The sequence below is a fragment of the Typopeltis vanoorti genome, chromosome 16, assembly GCF_054136105.1.
Source record: "Typopeltis vanoorti isolate ZY-2024b chromosome 16, IOZ_Tvanoo_1.0, whole genome shotgun sequence".
NCBI classification, from domain to species: Eukaryota; Metazoa; Arthropoda; class Arachnida; order Uropygi; family Thelyphonidae; genus Typopeltis; species Typopeltis vanoorti.
Window position 1 is genome coordinate 36,233,059 of NC_143564.1, and position 15,657 is coordinate 36,248,715.

A 15,657-nucleotide genomic window follows, 5' to 3' on the forward strand; every position below is an offset into this window, starting at 1 on the left:
GTCCAACTTTCACTAACATTCTTCTCACTTTCACATATCTTTCTTTGTTTCCGTACTTTCGGACTAACATGCGTACAACTTTCGCTATCATTCTTCTCACTTTTACTGTCATTCATCTTTCTTTGGTTCAGTACTTTCGTTCCAACATGCATCCAACTTTCGCCATCAATCATTCTTTTTTCGCTATCATTTATTCTTTCGATTTTTTTACTTGCAATTTCTGCATCACGCCATTTCTACTTTCATTCGTTCTCTCAATTTCGTTTCTTTCCGCCTCACTTTCGTCCCTTTTAACATCCGTTACGGTTGTCAAATCGCTCTTTCTTTTTTCCTGATTTTTTACCATTTTTTTGCCTGTCTTTCCCACCATCCTTCTCTTTCAAATATGCACTCGCGACACAATCGGTACTAGCACTTTCTGTCATCAACTTCATATTCGCATTCATCAATTCCTCGTTCAGGTCACATTTCGCACACACCCTTCTTCCATCCGCACTAAACATCCACAAATCATTTATGTAATCTAAGGAATACATATAACAGACCTCACACTTAACGAACCGACTGAAATCCAAATTAAAATCATGGAATGACAATGCCGCCGCCATTTTTTTTTTTTTTTCTCTCATATATCATCCAGGTGGTGACATTTGCAGAAACGAATAAACTAGTAGATTATACGGGAATTTTGGTGAATGAAGTGGAGGTGAGTAGTCTATTGCATAACCTCAATGTCAATACATCCGTGGGATTGGATGGTATACCAGCTCGTGTCGTACGAGAAGCAGCTAAAGAATTGTCAGTACCCTTGACCATTTTGTTTAATTTGAGTCTCAGGTCTGGGTTAGTCCCGAGCGGGTGGAAAGAGGGGAAAATAGTTCCATTGCATAAAGGTGGTTCCAAGACTGCTGTTGTAAATTACCGACCGATTAGCATATCAGGAATCATTGTCAAGGTCTTAGAGAAATTAGTCAAGAAAATAATACAGGATTGGATAGATGAAGATGGGATATTGTATGAGAGACAACATGGTTTTGTGAAGGGTAGATCATGCCTTAGTTTACAGTGATACTACTGGACCTTGCCAAGGCCTTTGATAGGATACCACATGGAACCCTAATCATTAAACTGGAGCAGAAGGGGATAGATATAGGGTTGGTGAGATGGATAGGAGGGTGGTTGAAGGAGAGATACCAGAGAGTGGTTTATTCAGGAGTGGAGTCTAAAAGACTGCTTGTGACTAGTGTGTGCCGCAGGGCTCTGTTCTTGGACCACTGCTTTTCAATTTGTTCATCAATGATATAGGAAAGGATTTGAGAGGAAGTGTTCACTTGTTTGTTGATGATGCAAAGTTGGGTAGAGCAATTGTGAGTGCACAGGATGTCAAAATGTTACAGGATGATTTGGATAGTTTGGAGGACTGGGCTCGGAAAAATGGATGTCAATTTAATATGGCAAAGTGCAAGGTTATGCACTTTGGGGTGAAAAGAATAGCAGCAGTATATCGCATTGGTGGAACCATACTCCAGGAGATTGATGACGCCAGGGATTTGGGAGTGTTGGTGGATAGAGAATTGAAGTTTAGGGGGCACATTGCAAAAGTCTAAATCAGCTGATCAAATCACCTGGCTTCTGAAAAATACTTTAACATGCAGAGACAAACAAGTTGTTGTTCCTCTGTATCGAGCCTTTATAAGAGCCCCATCTGGAGTACTGTGCCCAGTTATGGGCACCAGGGTTTCTTCGTGATGGGGAGAAAGTGGAGAGGATCCAGAGACGAGTGACCAAGATGATAAAAGGTCTGTGAAATGAACCTCATGAGAATAGGTTGAAGATTTGTGGGTTGCAGAGATTGGATGATAGGCGAAGGAGGGGTGATATGATCGAGACATTCAATTTACTGAAGGGTTTCTATAAGATTGATCCAGAAGATATTTTTGAAAATATGACTGGTGGTGGGAGGACTAGGGGCCATGAATGGAAGCTGGGCAAGAGCGTGGTTGACAAGGGTGTTAGAGCTAGGTTTTTTACTTGGAGAGTGGTGAATGAGTGGAATAAGCTTCCAGGGCCTGTTGTGGGTGCTACGACCGTGAATGAGTTCAAGGCAAGGTATGATAGATACTGTGTGAATGTTGAATAGTTGTTCTTGACATGTTAGGGTCTCCCTCAATGAGTCTGTCGACTCCTTGGAGTTGCCCGGAACAATAATAATAACATACTTGGATTTCACAAAAGCTTTTGATAGAGTACCTCATGATAAGTTGACAGTCAAACTAGAGCAGATGGGGTTGGATATTAGATTAGTGCATTGGATTGGAGACTGGCTATCTGATATGTATTAACAAGTTGTGTCTGGGGGGGGGCAATATCCAGGAAAAGGAAACTCACTAGTGGAGTGCCTCAGGGGTCTGTTTTAGGACCATTACTATTTAACTTGTATATTAATGATATTGGGGAAGATTTGGATGGAGATATTCAGTTGTTTGCAGATGATGCAAAGTTGGGACGAACCATAAAGAGTAGTGAAGATGTTGTGGCCTTGCAAGAAGACTTGCATAAATTGAGTGATTGGGCAAGCAAATGGGGATTGAGTTCAATGTTGCAAAATATAAGGTTTTAAAATTTAGAAAACAAAGATGAGATGCAGAAATTATGCTTGGTGAGAATGTATTGTTGGAGGTAGAGGAAATAAGAGATCTGGGGGTGATAGTGGATAAGGATCTAAAATTTAGGGGAGACATAGCCAAAATTGTGAAGACAACACAAAAACTTCTGGGAATGATGCAGAGGACACTGACGTGTAGAAGTAGGAAGATTCTTGTTCCATTGTATAAGGCTTTAATTAGGCGACACATGGACTATTGTGCGCAGATTTGTTCACCAGGTTTTTCAATTTGGAAAGGGTCCAAAGGCGACTGACTAAGGTAGTTTATGACCTCTGGGATGTTGAATATGAGGAAAGATTGAGAAGATGTAATTTGCAGAGTCTGGTGGAGAGAAGGAAGAGGGGAGATATGATAAGAGACCTACAAGTTGGTAAGGGGTTGTTATAAGATTAATGGTAGAAAAGTTCTACAGAGAATAGTGGGAGATCAGGGGAGAACCAGAGGTCATCCCTGGAAACTGTATAAAGAGGGTGTGAGAGGGTTTTTTTCGTGCAGAGTTGTGAATGATTGGAATGCCTTGCCTGAGAGTGTGGTGTCTGCAAGGAGTTTGAGTGCGTTTAAGATGTGGTATGATGAGATTTGTGTGTGATAAAAGGACTTCCCAGATGAGTCTTTGACTCCATGGAGGTCTTGGGTAATAATAATTATTATCTTTAGCTTAAAATTAGACTGAATGGCAGATGAGAATAAAATGCCAACAACTTCACCTATTGGATGAATTTAACCTGTTTTCTGTTTTGTAATTATAGTATCTACTACCAGATCAGTATGTCCTAGACCAGTGGTCGGCAACCTTTTTCTTATGAAGGGCGCAATACTGCAAGTGCCATGACGCTCGCGGGTGCTGCGTTGGCAACTCCTCCTGATTTAAATAATTAAACTTAAAATTACCATTGGCATGAATCTTTTTTTTTTTTTTTTTTTTTTTTTTTTTTTTTTTTTTTAGAAATAGCCTCACTATTATTGCATAATAAACAAATACATTTGCCATTATGACTGATAAAGCAAGGCGCTTGCATCTGATCTGACATATACATGCTAATTGTTAACATGAATATTCTTTTTGTATTCAATTTTTATTCTATTATCAGTGAGGTAAATCAGGATTATCAGTGAGGTAGTTTAGACTGAGCAGATGTGATAACCAGTGATAAAGGTGATTGGACAAGCACAGGTGTAGTGAGGAAATGAAAACCAAACAAATGGCTTGGGTAGGACTGGTTATAGACACAAAAGTCTACTGCTGTCTTTATTTACAAATGCCAGAAGTATCAGAAATAAGAGATAGTTTCACTGAGTTTATTTGCTCCAAAATCATTAGACATCCATTTAACGTCCATACTCATGGCAAGATTCAAACCCACAGCCTTTTGGCTGGAGAGCAGATACACTAACCACTTGGCCAACCAGGTCATCAAGAAATTCGGAATATTTGCAAGAAAATTTTCGCATTGAAAACTGATTTCGAAAGACCTAAAAGAAAGAAAATTTGTATCCTGCCCAAACAACAGCCATGCTTTGTGTTTTCTAGCCAAAGCTATTGGCTTTAACTTCTGCCCATCACTACTCATGCCACTATTACACCTACATGATACTATTGCATTATCACCCACTATAAAAGCCAACCTTCTGGTTTCCTACTTCTCCAATTCTTGCATAGCTAATCATGGCGAGTGCCTCCCCAACTATTCCAAATTTGACTTCTTACCACAAAGGCAAGTAAAATCCCCCCCCCAATCAGTATTACACTGTGATCAGCATTTATATCATTAAAATTATGGAGACTACAACCATGTTATGAATAATTAATTTCCTGACATTGACCTTCATTATTAAGGTCATCCTCTGGAGTACACACACACAAAAAAAGATAAAGCTAAATAACATTTCAAACAGTATGCTGAAGTAACAATGATTTGATTAACTATTTTGCTACTGGCCTGACCTTTAGTGGGGAAAAGAGAAACTGCAAAGCTGTATTTTATTTATAAATCGGAGAACAAATTTATATAGATTTAATACAGCAAAAGTGGTGGCCTAATCCATAATTTAACATGTTATATTAGAGTTAAGAGTCTAGATTAACTATAGTTCTAATTATAATTATATTAGAAATAAGTTAACACTGAAACAGCCGATGATAAAGTGACTGAAGGGAGCCTGAGGGAAGAGCTCTATTAAGCAGATTGCCCTTTTCTGAATATGATGAATCCTTAGAGGTCTTGAGTGCTCCACTCCAAATGTTGGACAAAATTGGACAGCTCTAAGATAGGAAGAGAAATAATGTTTAGAATGGAAAAGAACAAAGCTTTTTAAAGACTACAGAGGCTATGTTCAGTAATATATTTCTGCCAAGAAAAACCAGATGCAAGTCATGAAGAGAAAGTTGATCTTGAAAGGAAACTAGAACATTATCAAAAATGAAGGAATGAGGAAGGATGTTTCTTTAGGGTTATAAGAAAGGATTTTTTTCTTGCATTAAAATTTACTAAATTATATCCCCCTCCCCATTTCAGGGTGTTAAGGTCGATGTTCTAAGTCATTGGTTATGGAAGATCTTGAGGCATCTAACATGGAACTTCAGGGTTTATTGAATGATAAAAGAGGAATGAAGAGCACTGTCATCAGTTAATTCTGAGAAATGAGGTCAATGATGCAAAGGAGGAACATGGGTGAGAGCACAGAATCCAGAGGCATTCTGGTATTGATGGAAGAAATCTGATGACAAGAAGCTGTCCACCATGACATACAATGAAGACCAGTCAAGAAGCTGGCATTCCAATCACAGTATAAAAGGGAGGTCAAAGGATGGAAGTGTGTTCAGGAGGCTTAGGTGCCAGACAATCAGATGCCTTAGAAATATCTAGAGTGACAACAACATTTCTCCAAATCTTTCTATGGCCTGAGTCCAAGAAGTAGGTGAGATTAGCTAGGTCAGCTATAGAATGAGAATGGAGGAATCCATATTGCTCATTGCTAATTAACTGATAAGTCAAGGTAATGAAGCTGGTTTCTGATAACCTTCAACATCACTTTAGAAGCACTGAGGTGAGAGCAATGGGATGATAGTTAAATGGCTGATTTATGTACTCCTTTTTGGATATAGGCTGGATGAGACTTGCTTCCATGCTGCTGGACAGATCCCAGTAGAATATCAAAATTTGTAGAAACAATACAGGAAGGGTATCATTCTAGAGCACAAGTCTTGAGCACAACCAGAGGAATACCATCTGGGCCAGGAGTCTCATTAGTATCAGGATTAATGAGGGTTTTCCTGATGTCCTTTTGAACAAAGGACAGAGGAGACATGCAGTGGACGGTATGCAGAAGTGATTTTCTGTGGGAGAAATTGCCATGGCACTATCAGGATGCAAGAGAAGTGGCAATATGGAAGGGCAGCAGTTACACCCAACAGCCTCAGCATGGAATCAGAAGACTTAACTGCCAGTTGAGCAGAAGGCAAGTTTATTATCTTTCATTCTTATGAAGGTCAATTAACTTAATAGATGTTTCTAGCTGTTGTGCAAGCTGAATGAGAAGCTAGAGTTTAATTTAAGCCACTGAAAATAAGCTGCATTTTTATCGTGGATGGCAAAAGCACTATTTTTTTTTGAGAACCAGGGCTTGGATACAGGTCGAGAGTGAATAATGAAGGCTCTCATTCCAGGTGAGGATTATTTTGGTTACTAGTTCAGTACGTTTTTGGATCATAAGAGCAAAAGCAGTAATGGAAAAGAAGCATCAAACTTCCCAGTTGACACAGCTATAGTGCATTGGGTATAATGCTGAGAATAGCTGGGCAGAGAAGAAACTATTAAGAAGGAAACTTGAATAACATTGAAGTCAGAGTTGACAAGGGGAGATCAAACATCTACAGTATATTTGGAGGGAAAATTAATTAAGAAAAGCTCAGTTCAGCTCTTATTTACAGAACTGAACCATGTAATAGAATGCCATCTAGTGGCTGGTTAGAATAAAAAAGATTCCAATTAAGTGATTTGAAATTAAATTATTAGGGAATTTAATTTAAATTAATTTAAAACATGATTAGAATGGAGGAGTGTACTATTGCTTGCCATTTATGAGGATGAGATTCTCCCAAAACTTGGGAACAGAGAGGCTGTCATTCAGATTTAAATATGGGCAGTGCAGAAGTGCTTCGAGGCTTTAACCACTCAAACCAAAACCTACAGTGATGTAAAAATCAAGTATTGGTCCATAGGATATTGTGGTTCACGTCCACTTCATGCTGAGTAAGGCCAGATTTTTCCATTTATTGTTGATATAAGATTGGTGTCTTAGTCATTTTTCAACAAAACGTCCTGCGTTGTGTCTAAAAAAAAAAAATTATGTATTATGGTTTCTAACCAGAACCTGCTTTTCTCATCCAGGCTTGAGATCAGCAATGGCAGAGTTCTCTGGGTGTACAACTTAATACTTTTCTTTAAACACCCCTTGACCACCTCTAGTGAGCTGCTAATATCACCGCACCTCCAAATTCATGCCATTACTGCTCTAAAGCCAGCTTTCCTTGGTGTTATAATCAGCTATTTTATAATTCTACATAATTCCTCATAACAGAAAATTCTATGTATTTGGCAATTTCCCAGGCGAAGACCACATATTCAATTTTCCAAAGTAGAGAATACACTGATTGCTGCTAATGTTCTGATATATCGAGAACTCAAAAATTTGAGTATTTTCCATTATGAGATTTTAACCCTCATAACTATATAAATTCCATATTCCTTATATTTTGGCCCCATGAAAACACTCATGCTCAAGCGCCACTTATGGAATTCCCAAATAAAACTCTTCCTCCTTTTGCATCTGCAATACCTCACCAGGAGAGTGTCCTCTCGCTCATTTTGTTTAAGTACATGCTCATTACTGTGTAATTCATTTCTGTTTACTATTCTTTGTACTGCAAGCACCATTCAACTCTACTATCATGCTTCTTACTCTACCCACATTGTCATTTTCGTTGCCAATATCAACATCTACCAATAACCACAATGAAAAAAATTCAATAAATAATGCAATATTAGCAATCTTTAAATTAAATTGGATTTCTTCAGTATGATACTAAAATCAAATGCTGATCTTTAAGACTTATGTTTTAAAAGATTTGCTAAGAGCTATTTTACTTACAGGCTCAAATGTCTGTCTATTGTCATCAAGAAACTGGACACATGATTTCCTTACTTTAAGATGACTAACTTGTGTAAAAAATACCTGTAAAAAAAAAAAGGGATTGCTAAATGCACTCATGTGAAAATTATAATTAAAATGCATATTAACCAAACAGATTCAACTTAATAGATCACTCAATTGCTATTATGAACCTTAAACTCACTGACACTAAGAATTCCTAACACTGCTAGGCTCTAGCTTGCCAACCATTCTCAATGTGCTTCATGCTATACCACCTCCAGGGATGGCTTCTCATTCTTTCCTTTCTACTCTCTTAACAATCCTTCCACATCAGTTCTGTAAAATTGTAACATGTATCACCTCATGAATCAACAGCTAATGCTTGCTACATAATAGTTATTTCAACTAGTGGGGCATGTTCCTAGGAAGGGAACATCAGATTCAAGAGATTAGTTTCAGAAAGATTACAATTTTTGTATGGAAAGAAAAATACTTTTTTTTAAAAAAAACCTTGTTATGATATTCCATGCCAAACCAAAAGCATATGAATGAACAATCAGTACCTACCTACCTAATGAGCAAAAGATGTGCTTGATAACTAAGGGAACATGGAAATTTGTTATCATTTCAATTATAAAATGAAAATTATTGGAGAATGAAAGTTTTTAATTCAAATTTAAACCGAATTTATCTTCATTGGAAACTATAAATTCAGACTAGCTTAGTACAGTGTAAAACTAGCTATACAATTCCATGAAGTAATACCAGGTTAATAAAAAAAAAAAGCAATTTCAGATATGGTTCAGAACAAAATGGGTTCACTATTGTCATATCATTCAAGCAATACAAAAGTAAGGTAGTGATCTTTGAACTATTACTTTGCAGGGAATTGATACACAAACACCACTCACTGAGTCTCTCTCCCTCCCTTCCATTCAAGATTAAAAATAATTGCATTACTGTGTCTGGCACAATGCTTGCCCTACAATTAGTAGCTGACCATTATACTTCTTCTGCAGCTTCTCCTACTTAACATGCTTGTGGGGTCACTATTGATGATGAGTCTCCTCCACATCCAAGTTCTTCATCCTCAAGTCCTCTTCTACCAGCTCCCGCCATCTCTTCTTTGGCTGCCCACTCTTCTTCCTTCCTTGCAAATCCATCTGCATGACCCTTCTTCCCACAAATTCATCCTCCCTCCTCATCCACCTAAGCATTCTCATCTCTGCTACTTCCATCCTACTGATGTTATTTTTCCTCAGGCCACAGTTTCTATAGCATACTGTCATAGCTGGCCTCACTACTGTCCTATAGATTTTGCCTTTCAGATTGATCGGTACCCTCTTATCGCACTCTTAACACTCCAACCATCTTCCCCAACCTGCTTGTATCCTGCATCCCACTTCCTTCTCAGCTCCTCCATCTTCTTCCACTGTTGAACCTAAATATCTAAAGTCCCTCACCTTCCTGATGACATTTCCTTCCAGCTCCAGATCTGTCTCCTGGCTGCTACCCACTGTGCAACACATATACTCTGTCTTACTTCTGCTCAGTCTCATACCTCTCTCTTCCAGTACTTTTCTCCATCTTTCCAGTTTAGTTTCTGCTTCTCTTGAATCTGCACACAGCAAGATGTCATCTGCATACAACATTGTCTAAAGTGCATTTTCTCTCACCTCCTCCGTCACCACCTCCATCACAATGTTAAAACAGAAACGGACTTAATGCTGACCCTTGATGCATGCCAACTGTTACTTGAAAACTTTTTGTCTGTCCCAAACAGGTCAGAACACTTGTCTTTACATTTATGTAAATCTCCGGCACCAACCCGACATATTTCTCTGAACCTTCTCCCTCAGACACCTCCAGACTTCTTGCCTTGGTACTCTATCGTATGCTTTCTCCAGATCAATAAATGCCAGATGTAGCTCCCGTTGTTTTTCTCTCGAAACTTTTCCCATCATCTGCTGTAACCCAAAGATAGCATCTGTTGTTGATTTACCAGGCATGAAGCCAAATTGTTCCTTTGCAATCTCCACCTCCTTCCATCAAGAACCCTTTCTAGGATTTTCATTGTGTGGGACATCAACTTTATTCCTCTGTAATTTTTACAGTCTTGTGCATCTCCTTTACCCTTGTAGATGGGGACAAGAGTACTTGCCCTCCATTCCTCTGGTATATTTTCCTGTTTGCAAACTTTCGTGAACAGGTCCCACAGTAGGTCAATTCCCTCTTCCCCCAGTGCCTTCCATGCCTCCACTGGAATCCTGTCGGGGCCTACCGATTCTCCATTCCTCATCCTCTTCATGGCCTCCGTCACTTCCACTCTACTGATGTTCTGCACCATCCCCTCAGAAGGCTGCCCATCTTCTCTGAGAGTCCTTGCATTTTCCTCATTCAAATGTCCCTCAAAGTATATTCTCCATCTGTTTCTTATGCCCACATCCCTCCATAATACTCTTCCTTCAGTGTCTTTGATCTGCCTCACATGCAAGATGTTCTTTGCTGCTTTATTTCCACATTTTGCTAGTTGGTAAATTTTTCTCTGTCCTTCCTTTGTTTCTAATTGATCATAGAGATCTGGATATGGCATGGCATATCCAGATCTTCACCTGTGCCACAACTCTGAAGAATCCTCACATTCTCTTCTTTTAAGAGAAACCACTTAATTGTCTTCATCCCATTGGAAGAGACTTGAACGGACACATAGGGAGACAGAATAGAGACTGAAAGGGTGCATGGTGGCCACAGAGTGGGAATGATGAAGCTGACCATTATACAACCTATGTAAACTAGCAAATGGTTAACAAATGTTATTAAATAATGTAAATTATGGACCGTCTGTTCAGGATCAAAGTGAAAAATAACAGATGACAGCTTTAAGGCTTGAAATTAAAAGAATAGCATCTACTAACATACCATATGCCTGGGAATGTAAACTGCAATAACAGCAAAATGCACAAAGTGGTTAGGAGTGATGCATTTTGGAATGAATACCAGATGAACTAGTACAACTTACAAGATTAATGAACTGAATTGTTATGCTAATTTACTAATGTCAGGAGGATTGGAAGTAAGGGAGAGATGAAATTGCCGGAAGTAGTTGGAATACGTGAAACATGGTTGAATGAGTATGACATATCTTAACAGATGGAGGGATATAGCTTTTGTGAAAGATAGGAAAGGCAAGTGATATGCTACTAATGATAGCAAGGGAATTGTGTCCACACAGTGTTGAGATACAAGGGAAAAAAAGTGGCAATTGTTTTGAAGCAGTATAGTGTGAAGTGGAGGTTAATAGATTGAGATATTTGATTGGGTGTTGTTACAAGCCAGGGAAAGGGGGAGACAAAGAAAGATATAGGTAACTTGGCTTAGTGAGCAAGCAAAGGGTTATCATTATGGGCGATTTCAATTACAGCAATACTGATTGGAATGGAGAGAGCATCAGGGAATAAGGGGAATGAATTTAGAGTTCTCAAGGATCAACAATCTCTGTCAATATTTTAATAAGAGCACATGAGGGTTAAGAGTCTTAGATCTTGTTATATCAGAGGATGTGATTGGGAATGGAGTGTCTAATCTTTTCCCAGTTGGTGAGCGCAACCATGAAGTGATCACCTGGATCACTTCATGGTCATTCTCACCTGGATCACTTGATGTAGCCAATCATAGGAAAACTATAAAAGGGATGTGTGGAACTACTAGGCTGGTAATTATGAAAAACTCAGACAACTGAGAGCTAGTGTGGAAAGAAGAACTGATTGGGAAGGAGAGATGCTATATGGGCATTGATCAAATGCTATTTAATACTAGCAATGTCAGTGTATTTCAAAAGATGAAAAGGCTAAACAAGGTTTAAGAAAAATGGATGAATGTTAATTTTATGCCTTACCTAACCTTGGCTCCTAACCCTTGGAGAGTCCAAAGCAGTACCGATTTCCTTTCCTCCTAATTCCATACTATGCTTCAAGCTGTAAGTTTTCCTAAATCATGACTTTATAACTACTGGCACTTCAAAACCACTGCAGCCAAGAGTAGGAGTCGGTCGGGTAGTTGGAAGTTCTTTTCAAGAACTTCCATCTACCCATTTTGAGAAAGTTCCTTTTAGGTATGAGATTAGGGCCAACAGGAGAAAATGTAAAATTAGTTGCCACTATAGGACAGGGATGATTAGAAGATGCAAATCGGCTGATTAGTACAATGAGCACTAATAAAGTAATTATGGGGGCACTCAACTTCAGAGAGATATTGAAAGGAAGAAAGATTACATAGCAAGAAGGAAAGGAAATTACACTTGAGAGAATTACTTGAAGCAGAATGGGATGGAGGGAACTTGGGATACAAGTATTGGATCTTGCAATAAGGTCAGAAGACCTGTCCATAACTAAGGTGGCAACATTGCCTCTAACTGGGGAAGTGATCATGTGGTCTTGACTTGGAAGATATAAAACATGGAAATTCCAGTTAAGAAAGGGTATGTGAAACTACAATGGAGGTGGTTATACACATAGGAGGCTGCTTTAAGTAGTACTGTAGCATAAGCATTTGCAAGGGAAGGATGTTCAGTGCATGGAGAATAGTGAAGGGGGAGTAATATCACTTCTTGGGGGACTGTCTAGGGGCAGCATATACCTTAACAATGGTCCTAGTTTACTTAAGCTGTTGCAAACTATTTATTGCATGTTCCATCATATATACCACAAAGCATCCAATGTCATTAAGAGAAGTCATTTTATATGATGTAATTTTACAACTGATTGCTTATAACAGAACACAATCCACCATATGACTGGATGTAAATTTAGGGCATACATATCCAATTACACCAACAGTCCTAAAATATATTTTTTTAAATAACATTGCTGTACCATGACACCAATTATCAGCAACTGAACACTAACCCATTTTTGGCAGATCTCTTGCATTCTTTTACAAAGAAAAATTCTATACATAGTTCTTGGTATACCCCACTGCTAATCTTTCTTGGCATTACAGATATCACCAAAGCAAAAAAAAAAAAAAATTTGTCTTTTGTTTAAGGTCTTACTTTATCCATAAAAAGCCAGTTGCTCTGTACAAAAATCCATAGTTTTTTTTTTTTTTTGTATGTCTGGGATAATCCCTTAAGAGTTGTCTAAAAATCCTCGAGTCGGTACAGAAGAGAACAATTATTATTACGTGACACCTCCAAGGAGTCCAAAGACTCATTGAGGGAGGGCACCTACTCTACAACTATCTCCACTACTCAATCCACCAACTATAGCATTCCACCAGCACTAGTATTTTCACAGGCAATCGCAAACATCCATGCCCACAATGGAATTTGAACCTGCAGCCATTTTGGCTAGAGCAGATATGCTAACCACTTGGCCAACCAGGCAGAGGTTAGGTTGATGAGGTAAATTAATAATCCATTTATTTAGATACAATTTTGGAGAGCTAGAATAGGTAATGCCATAGAATTGGTATACCCACTGGGAACAAGCTTCATGTTTTTTTCTGTTGATCCTCACAGGACCAGGGAAGATGAGAAATATCAGATGAGAAAAGTTCAAAAATGCATGGATAGGCTTATGTGTTCATCACACATGCTGAATTGGATTTAAATGGTACTGAATCGAACACAGATTGATAAGAAAATAACTATTTATTAACTTAAAAGCCAATATTTCGCTGGTATTATATCCAGCATCTTCAGAGCACACAAATAAAGTTTATTACAAATGCGAGACAACCACAATTCGGTGTAATAGTGGGGCTAGTATAAGTAATTGAAGTGCAACCAAAAGACTAAAGTCCTAATACGGCACCGTCTAAGTTTAACAAAAAAAAAAAAAAAAAAACAGTTGTTCAAATTTTTTGGGGAAAAAAATTACTATCATCCAGGCCTCCATGGATGCCAAAAGACTCATCGTGGGAAGTCATTTTTAGGAAATACGAAGTCTATCATATCACTCCTTGAACCCATTAAGCGTCCCCACTCCAACCACTCTCAGGCAATGCATTCCAAGGTTCAACCATCCTCCATGCAAAGAAACCACTCCTCACCCTCTTACGCACAGCCTCCTTTCGTAACTTCCAGGGATGGCCCCTTGTCATTGCTCCTTCCTGCTGTTCCACTAAGTGAAAGGACTCTCCAATGTCTACCCTGTAACTGCCTCTCAACAGTTTAAAAGTCTCGATCATATCATCTCTCCTATCCACCAAACTCTACAGTCCACATTCTCTCAGTCGATCCTCATAACTCATTGTACAGTCCTGAAACTGTCTTTGTTATTCCGTCTCTGTACCCTTTCAACAGTCAATTTATTCCCTTCAAATCCTGGGGAGCAAATCTGAAAACAATAGTCTAAGTGTGGTTTGATCGGGGCCTTATACAACGGAATGATAACTCATCTCTGCAGGTCAGTGTCCTTCTCAGTACTGCAGCAATCCTCTGAGTTACCCTCACCACCTTTGCAACATACTCCCTGAATTTCAGTTTTCTATCAATCATCACTCCCAGATCTCTTGTCTCCCCTATCTCCTTCAGTATAGCTCCTCCAATCAAGCATCCTCCCATCAATGGATCCCAAACCTCAAGACTTTGCTGAATTGAGCCGCAACCCCATTTATTTACCCATCTGTCTAGTTTATTCAAATCCTCTTGCAGGGCTTCCACATCTGCACTATTACTGATAACCCTTTCCAACTTCACATCATCTGAAAACAACTGAATCTAGTCCAAATAGCAGTCCTCAAAAGTTTTGAAAAAAAATAAAATTAAAATAAATAAATATTAATTTGGTCTTAGGATGAGTCTCCAAAATCTTCGGTAGATTTATACAGCCATACTTGTTAAGGTTTGGAGTATGTTTTAAGGCTTCTGGTGATTCCAGGAACAACCTCTAACTTGTAGAAGCTTCTGTGCAGTACATTTTTTTTTTTTCCAATTGATCCTGTGTGCCAGGGTATCCAAAGCATGGTCTGCTAGACCTGACTTGCCATAGCAAAAGTGCCGGATATCTTTTTTGTGTTCACTGAGGCAGATGTCCACAGTTCTTGCTATCTGTATTAGGCTCATTGACAAGAACAGGGCACTTCATAGACTCCTGGATGTGATAAGGACAGATTCACTCCTTTAGGTGTGATGGATAAGAGTTGCCAATTTCATATAAGGTTTAAATACGGTGCACAATTGGTGTTTGTTAAGCACCCTAGATATCTTTTGAGATGTGCCTTTAATGTATGGGATGGTGATAGTTTTGTTGTAGTCTTATGTGGTAGATAGTGGTGGGGGATTTCTGGGTAGCATTTAGTATTTTATCTATTTTATGGGGATTACAGCCATTGGTTAGGAAGGAGTGACGTAGGTGAGAAAGTTCAGCAGCGAAAGCAATGTCATTGGAACAGATTGCTCTAGCTCTATGGGTTAGTGTCTTTAAGATACCATATTGTTGAGAAGGGTGATGGTGTGATTGTGTAAATATCTCCCTGTATGTGTGGATTTTCTATAAACTGAAAATGATAAGGAACCTTCTGGAAGACATGTGATCAGTGTGTCCAGGAGGAGCAGGCAGTCATTGGCTTCTAGTTCCATTGTAAAGTGGATTTTAGGGTGCTGGCTATTTAGATGCACTAAAAATGTATTCCATGTGTCTGGGCCATGTGGCCAAATAGCAAACACATCATCAACATAGCATAGCCAGAGACTAGGTTTGAGAGTGGCTTTGTTGATAGCTAGCTTTTCCAGATGTTCTATGTAGAAGTTGGCTAAGGAGGGGATCCCATAGCTATCCTATCTAATTGTTTATATATTTTCCCTTTCTATGTAAAATAACCTGCTTGTACTCTG

The 15,657-nt window shown here is 38.8% G+C and overlaps 1 protein-coding gene across 1 annotated transcript in view; it reads right to left on the bottom strand.

The window, feature by feature from the left end:
- Positions 1 to 15,657, bottom strand: part of LOC150097950 (uncharacterized) — a 357,533-nt gene that overhangs the window by 337,826 nt on the left and 4,050 nt on the right. Inside the window, exon 2 of the mRNA XM_090406633.1 lies at positions 7,818 to 7,901. Coding sequence (XP_090262759.1) covers positions 7,818 to 7,901 — 84 coding nt within the window. The remainder of the gene's footprint in view (positions 1 to 7,817; positions 7,902 to 15,657) is intronic.